The sequence below is a fragment of the Dendropsophus ebraccatus genome, chromosome 14 (genome assembly GCF_027789765.1).
Source record: "Dendropsophus ebraccatus isolate aDenEbr1 chromosome 14, aDenEbr1.pat, whole genome shotgun sequence".
In the NCBI taxonomy this organism is placed as follows: Eukaryota; Metazoa; Chordata; class Amphibia; order Anura; family Hylidae; genus Dendropsophus; species Dendropsophus ebraccatus.
The window spans coordinates 9,989,706-10,002,545 of NC_091467.1; the positions used below are offsets into that span (position 1 = coordinate 9,989,706).

At 42.9% G+C, this 12,840-nt stretch overlaps 1 protein-coding gene across 1 annotated transcript in view; it reads left to right on the forward strand.

Moving 5' to 3' along the window:
* GGT7 (gamma-glutamyltransferase 7) overlaps window positions 1-12,840 on the forward strand; it is a 29,953-nt gene continuing 17,113 nt past the window's right edge. Inside the window, exons 1-3 of the mRNA XM_069952928.1 lie at window positions 1-263; window positions 10,275-10,501; window positions 11,599-11,750. Of these exons, the coding sequence (XP_069809029.1) occupies window positions 107-263; window positions 10,275-10,501; window positions 11,599-11,750 (536 nt within the window). The 5' untranslated portion in view covers window positions 1-106. The remainder of the gene's footprint in view (window positions 264-10,274; window positions 10,502-11,598; window positions 11,751-12,840) is intronic.

Sequence of the window (12,840 nt, forward strand, 5' to 3'; positions counted from 1 at the left end):
GGTTTGGACCAGAATACTGCGCTCCCACTAGCGCCACCTGCTGTTCCCTGTGTAATTGTGCAGCTCCCTCCCTCCACAGTGGTGGTGACGTCATAGGCTAGCGGAGATGGCTGAGCCGGGCCCCGGGCGATCTCTGGGCTCCTATTCCCCCGTAGACTACATGAGCATCACCAGCTTTCCCCGTCTGCCTGAGGAGGAAACCGGGGGAGAGCCTGTGCCGAGAGCCGGGGAGGATGATACCTTCCTGGGGGAGCATGACTCCGGTAACCCGCTGTGTCCCGTGTAATAAATGTAGTGTGGAGCATGCCTGGTGTCCTCCTCCTCCGTGTAGTATCCGTGCATGTGGCCTCCATCCCGGACCGGACCTCTCCATCACCTGTATCCACCCTGTGTATCACCTGTATCCATCACCTGTATCCATCACCTGTATCCCCTGTATCCATCCCATACATCACCTGTATCCATAACATATATCACCTGTATCCATAACATATATCACCTGTATCCATCCCATACATCACCTGTATCCATAACATATATCACCTGTATCCATAACATATATCACCTGTATCCATAACATATATCACCTGTATCCATCCCATGTATCACCTGTATCTATCACATATATCCCCTGTATCCATCCCATACATCACCTGTATCCATCCCATGTATCACCTGTATCCATAACATGTATCACCTGTATCTATCACATATATCACCTGTATCCATCCCATACATCACCTGTATCCATCCCATGTATCACCTGTATCCATAACATATATCACCTGTATCCATAACATATATCACCTGTATCCATCCCATGTATCACCTGTATCTATCACATATATCCCCTGTATCCATCCCATACATCACCTGTATCCATCACATGTATCCCCTGTATCCATCACATATATCACCTGTATCCATCACATATATCACCTGTATCCATCACCTGTATCCATCCTGTGTATCCCCTGTATCCATCACCTGTATCCCCTGTATCCATCCCATACATCACCTGTATCCATCCCATACATCACCTGTATCCATCCCATGTATCCCCTGTATCCATCACATATATCACCTGTATCCATCACATATATCACCTGTATCCATCACCTGTATCCATAACATATATCACCTGTATCCATAACATATATCACCTGTATCCATCCCATGTATTACCTGTATCCATCCCATATATCACCTGTATCCATAACATATATCACCTGTATCCATAACATATATCACCTGTATCCATAACATATATCACCTGTATCCATAACATATATCACCTGTATCCATAACATATATCACCTGTATCCATCACATATATCACCTGTATCCATCACCTGTATCCCCTGTATCCATCACATATATCACCTGTATCCATCACATATATCACCTGTATCCATCACCTGTATCCCCTGTATCCATCACATATATCACCTGTATCCATAACATATATCACCTGTATCCATAACATATATCACCTGTATCCATAACATATATCACCTGTATCCATAACATATATCACCTGTATCCATCACATGTATCACCTGTATCTATCACATATATCCCCTGTATCCATCCCATATATCCCCTGTATCCATCCCATATATCCCCTGTATCCATCCCATATATCCCCTGTATCCATCCCATATATCACCTGTATCCATCCCATGTATCACCTGTATCCATCCCATGTATCCCCTGTATCCATCACATATATCCCCTGTATCCATCCCATATATCCCCTGTATCCATCCCATATATCCCCTGTATCCATCCCATATATCACCTGTATCCATCCCATGTATCACCTGTATCCATCACATATATCCCCTGTATCCATCCCATATATCCCCTGTATCCATCCCATATATCATCTATCCATCACATATATCACCTGTATCCATCACATGTATCACCTGTATCCATCACATATATCACCTGTATCCATCCCGTGTATCACCTGTATCCATCCCATATATCACCTGTATCCATCCCATGTATCACCTGTATCCATCACATATATCCCCTTTATCCATCCCATATATCATCTATCCATCACATATATCACCTGTATCCATCCCATATATCACCTGTATCCATCACATGTATCACCTGTATCCATCACATATATCACCTGTATCCATCCCGTGTATCCCCTGTATCCATCACATATATCCTCTGTATCCATCCCGTATATCACCTGTATCCATCCCATGCATCTCCTGTATCCATCCCATATATCCCCTGTATCCATCACATGTATCCATCCCATGTATCACCTGTATCCATCCCATGTATCACCTGTATCCATCACATATATCACCTGTATCCATCCCATATATCACCTGTATCCATCACATGTATCACCTGTATCCATCCCATATATCACCTGTATCCATCCCATATATCACCTGTATCCATCACATGTATTACCTGTATCCATCCCATATATCATCTGTATCCATCACATGTATCCCCTGTATCCATCCCATGTATCCCCTGTATCCATCCCATGTATCACCTGTATCTATCACATGTATCACCTGTATCCATCACATGTATCACCTGTATCCCCTATATCTATCACATGTATCCCCTATATCTATCACATGTATCACCTGTATTCATCACATGTATCACCTGTATCCATTATGTGTATCACCTGTATCCATCACATGTATCCCCTGTATCCATCACTTGTATCACCTGTATCCAATTACATGTATCACCTGTATCCCCTGTATCCATCACATGTATCCCCTGTATCCATCACATGTATCACCTGTATCCATCACATGTATCCCCTGTATCCATCACATGTATCCCCTGTATCCATCACATGTATCACCTGTATCCATCACATGTATCCCCTGTATCCATCACATGTATCACCTGTATCCATCACATGTATCCCCTGTATCCATCACATGTATCCCCTGTATCCATCCTATGTATCACTTGTATTCATCACATGTATCCCCTGTATCCATCACATGTATCACCTGTATCCATCACATGTATCACCTGTATCCATCACATATATCCCCTGTATCCATCCCATGTATCCCCTGTATCCATCCTATGTATCACTTGTATCCATCACATTTATCACCTGTATCCATCACTTGTATCCCCTGTATCCATCACATGTATCCCCTGTATCCATCACATGTATCACCTGTATCCATCCCATGTATCCCCTATATTCATCACATGTATCCGAGAGCGGGGACCTGTATCCACCACATCCTGTGTATCTCCTCACCACCTGTATACCCTCCCCTATATACCATCTGCTCACTATCTGTATACCATCCCTACCACTGTATACCATGTCCTCACTACATGTACCACTGTATACCATCCCCTCACTCCTTGTACTGCTGTATACCATCAACTCACTACATGTACTGCTGTATACCATGTCCTCACTACATGTACTCCTATATACCATCTCCCCACTACATGTACTGCTATATACCATCCCCTCACTCTATGTACTGCTGTATACCATCTCCTTACTACATGTACTGCTGTATACCATCTCCCCACTACATGTACTGCTATATACCATGTCCTCACTACATATACTGCTGTATACCATGTTCTCACTACATGTACTGCTGTATACCATCTCCCCACTACATGTACTGCTATATACCATCTCCCCACTACATGTACTGCTATATACCATGTCCTCACTCCATGTACTGCTATATACCATGTCCTCACTACATGTACCGCTGTGTAGCATGTCCTCACTACATGTACCGCTGTATAGCATGTCCTCACTACATGTACTCCTATATACCATCTCCTTACTACATGTACTGCTATATACTATGTCCTCACTACATGTACCGCTGTATAGCATGTCCTCACTACATGTACTCCTATATACCATCTCCTTACTACATGTACTGCTATATATTATGTCCTCACTACATGTACCGCTGTATAGCATGTCCTCACTACATGTTCTGCTATATACCATGTTCTCAGTACATGTATTGCTATATAACATCTCCCCACTACATGTACTCCTATATACCATCTCCTTACTCCATGTACTGCTATATACTATGTCCTCACTACATGTACTCCTATATACCATCTCCTTACTACATATACTGCTATATACTATGTCTTCACTACATGTACTGCTATATACCATGTCCTCACTACATGTACCGCTGTATACCATGCCCTCACTCCATGTACTGCTATATACCATCTCCTCACTCCATGTACCGCTGTATACCATCCCCCTCTGTACACACATAATGGGGTATCCGTCCTCTGTCATCATACAGTGTAAGCTTTTTTGACCCCATATTATACAGACACCGATGAGATGAAATAGACATAATGAAATGTATTTCCTGCAATAACGGTATAAAGTTTATTAAGCAGAGTAGTATACGGACGCTAAGCCTATCTGTGCACCAATATAACTACTATACATGTATACTGTGCCCTGGGCATATCAAGCGTCCAGTATATAGGGAGAAACCTGCAGCACATGAGATTATTATTGTGACAACTGAATGAATGCACATTTATATACACTCATACATATACACATACACACATACATACATACATACATACATACAGATACACATATACACACATACATATACACACAAACATACATGTACACATATACACACATACATATACACACAAACATACATATACACACACATACATATACACACATACATACAGTATACACACAAACATACATATACACATATACACACACATACATATACACACATACATACACATACACATATACACACATACATACACACATACATATACACATACACACATACATACATACACATATACACACATACATATACACACAAACATACATGTACACATATACACACATACATATACACACATACATATACACACAAACATACATATACACACATGCATACAGTATACACACACAAACATACATATACACATATACACACACATACATATACACACATATACATATACACACACATACATATACACACATACATATACACATACATACATATACACACATACATATACACATACATACATACATATACACACACACATATACACATACATACATACATACACACACATACATATACACACACATAAATATACACATACAGACAGACATACATATACACATATACACACACATATACACACACATACATATACACACATACATATACACACATATACATATACACAAACATACATACACACATACATATACACACATACATATTCACACATATACATATACACAAACATACATACACACATACATATACACACATACATATTCACACATATACATATACACACACATATACATACGTACTCACATACATATACACACACATATGTGCACATACACACACACACAAATACACTTTTATGCACACATGCACACACATACACCCACATACATACATGCACATATACACACATACATACACAAACACACATATACACATACATGCGCATACATACACAGACACACGTACACACATACCTACACATATGTACACACAGACATACACACACATATACACACATACACACATATACACAGGCATTCAACCTGGGTCCTACCTGAGGCTGGCATCGGGCAGAGAACCAGTCCTGAGAGTGTTTCCCAGTAGCCATCTGACCATACCCCCCTGTGCTCTATCTGTATATCTCTCCGCCACTTGCGTCATTCTGATGTTTGAGCTTCGGCCTTCTCTGCCAATATTCTCTATCTTAATAAGCGATGTGCCATCATTTTATGGGTGCAAGAAGTATGCGGGACTGGAATGTTCAGAATGTGCCCCCCTCATGACTGATATTATGCCTATTGTGCAAATGTACACCTGTCCTCTGTATACTCGTGTACAGGCACCACCTATCATACTTACCCAGACCAGCATGGCCGATCATGTCAGACTCATCACATTGGTTTCTTTAGTTATGCCACATTAGTGATGGAGGAAGGTGCCGGGATATCCCGACTCCAGCAAAGACTGATACAGATTCCCATAAAGAGAAGTTACTGAGGATCAATCCCCGGATAGTTAAGTACTAGGTAAGGATAGTGACATAGAAGGTTTGGTAGGTAAGGATAGTGACATAGAAGGTTTGGTAGGTAAGGATAGTGATATAGGAGAACGTTTGGTAGGTAAGGATAGTGACATAGAAGGTTTGGTAGGGAAGGATAGTGACATAGGGGAAGGTTTGGTAGGTAAGGATAGTGACATAGAAGGTTTGGTAGGTAAGGATAGTGACATAGGAGAAGGTTTGGTAGGTAAGGATAGTGATATAGGAGAAGGGTTGGCAGATAAGGATAGTGACATAGAAGGTTTGGTAGGTAAGGATAGTGACATAGGAGAAGGTTTGGTAGGTAAGGATAGTGATATAGGAGAAGGGTTGGTAGGTAAGGATAGTGACATAGGAGAAGGTTTGGTAGGTAAGGATAGTGACATAGGAAAAGGTTTGGTAGGTAAAGATAGTGACATAGAAGGTTTGGTAGGTAAGGATAGTGACATAGGAGAAGGTTTGGTAGGTAAGGATAGTGACATAGGAGAAGGTTTGGTAGGTAAGGATAGTGATATAGGAGAAGGGTTGGTAGGTAAGGATAGTGACATAGGAGAAGGTTTGGTAGGTAAGGATAGTGACATAGGAGAAGGTTTGGTGGGTAAGGATAGTGATATAGGAGAAGGGTTGGTAGGTAAGGATAGTGACATAGGAGAAGGTTTGGTAGGTAAGGATAGTGATATAGGAGAAGGGTTGGCAGATAAGGATAGGGACATAGGAGAAGGTTTGGTAGGTAAGGATAGTGATATAGGAGAAGGTTTGGTAGGTAAGGATAGTGATATAGGAGAAGGTTTGGTAGGTAAGGATAGTGACATAGGAGAAGGTTTGGTAGGTAAGGATAGTGACATAGGAGAAGGTTTGGTAGGTAAGGATAGTGACATAGGAAAAGGTTTGGTAGGTAAGGATAGTGACATAGAAGGTTTGGTAGGTAAGGATAGTGACATAGGAGAAGGTTTGGTAGGTAAGGATAGTGACATAGGAGAAGGTTTGGTAGGTAAGGATAGTGACATAGGAGAAGGTTTGGTAGGTAAGGATAGTGACATAGGAGAAGGTTTGGTAGGTAAGGATAGTGACATAGTAGAAGGTTTGGTAGGTAAGGATAGTGATATAGGAGAAGGGTTGGTAGGTAAGGATAGTGATATAGAAGAAGGGTTGGCCATCTGAGAAAGGAGAGGAGAGGAGGAGACAGAGAGAAAGGGTCACACATAGATTTTTGTGTCCTCAGCAGAAAGCAGCAGCTGAGAACTGGGGGAAGGAGACTGAATAGATAATAACAAGTATGGAAGGAATTGTTATTCTCACCATGGGCAGCAACATATTAAAAGTTATGTTTGAGCAGCATACCCCTTTAACATTGGCGATAATGGCATGGGTCTCCATTTACAAGCAAAAACGTCCAGAGGATCAGCGCTGATGTTTTATACACTGTACACATAATAAAAAGTAGAACAAAGAGTTAAATTTAGGGATTTAGTGTAGAAACCTGATAACTCTTGGACACATTTGCTAATCCCAGAACCTCAGTCTCAGGGTTTAATCTTTAGCAGAAGGAGTTTAGATAGGGCACGTCCACAGCCGGAACGGGACACCTGATGGGGTATAAGGAGAACAGACGTCGCATCATTGGATTTTCTTAAAGTTTCAAGAAAATTAACCTCATCCTTGAATGCAAAACTCATCTTCCTGGTATGCTGAAACGCACCGCACAAACAATACTTGACTTTCTATATCCTCTGTAACATTGTCTATGGACTGAGACCTTCATATACTGTAGTCAATACAGTCATCCTGATTGGCAGAACTCCATAGCATACATCATCACTAACTCTATAGACATCAAGAAGACCATCATCCTGGGACCTCCTCCTCCATAACATCCTGGGACCTCCTCATCCATAACATCCTGGGACCTCCTCATCCATAACATCCTGGGACCTCCTCATCCATAACATCCTGGGACCTCCTCATCCATAACATCCTGGGACCTCCTCATCCATAACATCCTGGGACCTCCTCATCCATAACATCCTGGGACCTCCTCATCCATAACATCCTGGGACCTCCTCATCCATAACATCCTGGGACCTCCTCATCCATAACATCCTGGGACCTCCTCATCCATAACATCCTGGGACCTCCTCATCCACCATAACACCCTGGGACCGCCTCATCCATAACATCCTGGGACCTCCTCATCCATAACATCCTGGGACCTCCTCATCCATAACATCCTGGGACCTCCTCATCCATAACATCCTGGGACCTCCTCATTCTGGGACCGCTTCATCCATAACATCCTGGGACCTCCTCATTCATAACATCCTGGGACCTCCTCATCCATAACATGCTCGGACCTCCTCATTCATAACATCCTGGGACCTCCTCATCCATAACATCCTGGGACCTCCTCATCCATAACATCCTGGGACCTCCTCATCCATAACATCCTGGGACCTCCTCATCCATAACATCCTGGGACCTCCTCATCCATAACATCCTGGGACCTCCTCATCCATAACATCCTGGGACCTCCTCATCCATAACATCCTGGGACCTCCTCATCCATAACATCCTGGGACCTCCTCATCCATAACATCCTGGGACCTCCTCATTCATAACATCCTGGGACCTCCTCATTCATAACATCCTGGGACCTCCTCATTCTGGGACCGCCTCATCCATAACATCCTGGGACCTCCTCATTCATAACATCCTGGGACCTCCTCATCCATAACATCCTGGGACCTCCTCATCTATAACATCCTGGGACCTCCTCATTCTGGGACCGCCTCATCCATAACATCCTGGGACCTCCTCATCCATAACATTCTGGGACCTCCTCATCCATAACATCCTGGGACCTCCTCATCCATAACATCCTGGGACCTCCTCATCCATAACATCCTGGGACCGTCTCATCCATAACATCCTGGGACCTCCTCATCCATTACATCCTGGGACCTCCTCATCCATAACATCCTGGGACCTCCTCATCCATAACATCCTGGGACCTCCTCATCCATAACATCCTGGGACCTCCTCATCCATAACATCCTGGGACCTCCTCATCCATAACATCCTGGGACCTCCTCATCCATAACATCCTGGGACCTCCTCATTCATAACATCCTGGGACCTCCTCATTCATAACATCCTGGGACCTCCTCATTCTGGGACCGCCTCATCCATAACATCCTGGGACCTCCTCATTCATAACATCCTGGGACCTCGTCATCCATAACATCCTGGGACCTCCTCATCTATAACATCCTGGGACCTCCTCATCCATAACATCCTGGGACCTCCTCATTCATAACATCCTGGGACCTCATCATCCATAACATCCTGGGACCTCATCATCCATAACATCCTGGGACCGTCTCATCCATAACATCCTGGGACCTAATCATCCATAACATCCTGGGACCTCATCCTCCATAACATCCTGGGACCTCCTCATCCATAACATCCTGGGACCTCCTCATCCATTACATCCTGGGACCTCCTCATCCATAACATCCTGGGACCGTCTCATCCATAACATCCTGGGACCTAATCATCCATAACATCCTGGGACCTCATCCTCCATAACATCCTGGGACCTCCTCATTCTGGGACCGCCTCATCCATAACATCCTTGGACCTCCTCATTCTGGGACCGCCTCATCCATAACATCCTGGGACCTCCTCATCCATAACATCCTGGGACCTCCTTATCCATAACATCCTGGGACCTCCTCATCGATAACATCCTGGGACCTCCTCATCCATAACATCCTGGGACCTCCTCATTCTGGGACCTCCTCATCCATAACATCCATAACTCCCCATTGTCACTGACCAGGCACCAGGAGTTCTAGACTTTTAATATCCATAAAATCACATCATAATACGACTATCTGAAGGACCCAGAACCTCACAGCCCCCATAACCCCAGCCTGGGGCGCAAAACTCCAGATTATAATTTACCCCCAAGTAATAGTATATACTGTATATATATATATATATATATATATATATATATATATATATATATATATACCAGTCATATCATAGTCAGCTTTTGGTAAAGGATTTTTTTTTTAAATGTAATTTAAATTTGAATAATTACGTTGATTCTCTTTTCACAGACCCAGACGCCTTCCTTAAATCGGCGCGGCTGCAGCGACTGCCATCTTCCTCCTCCGATATGGGGAGCCAGGACGCATCCCCCCTCCGAGAGACAGTCAGGGACCCTTTCAGCTCTGACTGCAGCTGCCGGCAGGACGGTCTGACCGTCATCATAACCGCCTGCATTACCTTTGCTCTGGGAGTCACCATAGCGCTCATAATGCAGATATATTTCGGGGACCCCCAGGTAAGAAAGTAAATGACACTGCTTCTTAGAAGTTGCCTTCTTCATACCTCACCCTGGAATGGCACATTGTGCAGAAGATTCATTTGTTTCATAACACTGTTTTACACTGCTTTAGATGCCACTTAAAGGGGTACTCCAGCAATTTATTTTTAATTAACTGGTGTCAGAAAGTTATATAGCTTTGTAATTTACTTCTATTTAAAGATCTCCAGTCTTCCAGTACGTATTAGCCACTGTATGTCCTGCAGGAAGTGGTGTATTCTCTCCAGTCTGACACAGTGCTCTCTGTTGCCACCTCTGTCCATGTCAGGAACTGTCCAGAGCAGAAGCAAATCCCCATAGAAAACCTCTCCTGCTCTGGACAGTTCCTGACATGGACAGAGGTGGCAGCAGGGAGCACTGTGTCAGACTGAAGAGAATACACCACATCCAGCAGGACATACAGCAGCTGATAAGTACTGGAAGACCTGAGATTTTTAAATAGAAGTAAATTACAAATCTATATAATTTCTCACACCAGTTGATTTGAATTTGAAAAAAAAGTTGGATTACCCCTTTTGTTAATTACTCTCCAATGACTCAAGGTCAGGTAAGCTGTCTCACTATGGAGGTCATATATTATAAGCAGATGTGCAGTATAGTTCAGCTTCACAATGAATTGCACAAATGCTTTTTTGTGTTCAGTTTCCCTTTAAATGTATGTTCACACCATGCAGTTTAGTTGCATGTGAATTGGGTTGGGTCTGCTGCCTATATATGTGTATATATAAATATATATATATGTATATATATATATATATATATATATATATTTATATATATATATATATGCACTCCTATCAGAACTTTCTGTAACAAAGCTCTCATCTCCCGTGTGAACATACCCCTAGATGAGGTTTTCTCTAGATCACTTTTATTTTAAATTTATTTAAAGGGATTCTTCAGGGATGAAAGTTTATTTTTCCCCAAAAACGGCAGCACTCTTCTCTACGACCTGTGCCTGTTAGTACAACTCATCCCCGTCCACTTCATCCAGTATCATTTGTCTGTAATATACAAAAGAACTCCTGTATATCTTTGATGTTTGCCTCTTCCAGATCTTCCACCAGGGGGCAGTAGTGAGCGATGCTTCCCATTGTACAGCTTTGGGTATTGAAGTGTTGGAGAAACGGGGTAGCTCTGTGGATGCCGCCATTGCTACTGCCCTGTGTCTTGGGATTGTAAACCCACATACGTCAGGCATTGGAGGGTAAGTATGGATGCAGATCAGCCCAGGATTATAGATGATGGGGGAGATTTAGGGTGCGTTCACACCTACAGGATCCGCAGCAGATTTGATGCTGTGTTCAGTTATTTAAATAAAATCTGCTGCAGATCCGTTGCGGATCCGGCAAGTGTGAACGTACCCTTAACAAACATGGTGTAAAGTGAAACTGGCTCAGTTGCCCCTAGCAACCAATCAGATTCCACCTTTCATTCCATACAGACTCTTTGGAAAATGAAAGGTGGAATCTGATTGGTTGCTAGGGGCAACTGAGCCAGTTTCACTTTACACCATGTTTGATAAATCTCCCCCGACGTTTCTTCCCATATTGCTGGGTTAAGAATCAGTTCTTATTACATATGGCGCCCCTCTCGTCCATGGACTTTTGCTTGTATTGCATGTCTGCTGACCTACAATACTAGACACAGCCCATGGACTAGTTGTGCTATCGCCACAGAATGGAGGAAAATCCCTTTAAGAAGAGGCAAGGAGGTCGGGACTTGTCACTTGGCTCCCATAGTGGCTGTAGACAGGCGTGGTTCTGCCAGTAGCCGGGTCTTATTTTTATAGGTTATTACCTTACTCCAGGATCGGTTTACATTAACACAATAGAGACATTTAGAGAAGATTTAGGCATTTAGCTGAATAAACACCCTTGAAGTGCTGGCAAAGCAGGTTTCCATAACACATTTATACGTATTTCTGCCAACCGCAGTGCCACACAGGGAGAGACAAACATCGCCCAATGTATGTAATGTGTTAAAGGGCGAATCTGGTGATTTTTTTTTCTTTCAGATCAGCTGGTGTCAGAAAGTTATATAAATTTGTAAATTACTTCTATTTAAAAATCTCCAATCTTCCAGTACTTATCAGCTGCTGTATGTCCTAAGGAAGTGGTGTATTCTTTCCAGTGTGACACAGTTCTCTCTGCTGCCACCTCTGTCCATGTCAGGAACTGTCCAGAGCAGCAGCAAATCCCCATAGAAGACCTCTCCTGCTCTGGACAGTTCCTGACATGGACAAAGGTGGCAGCAGAGAGCTCTGTGTCAGAGTGGAAAGAATACACTACTTCCTG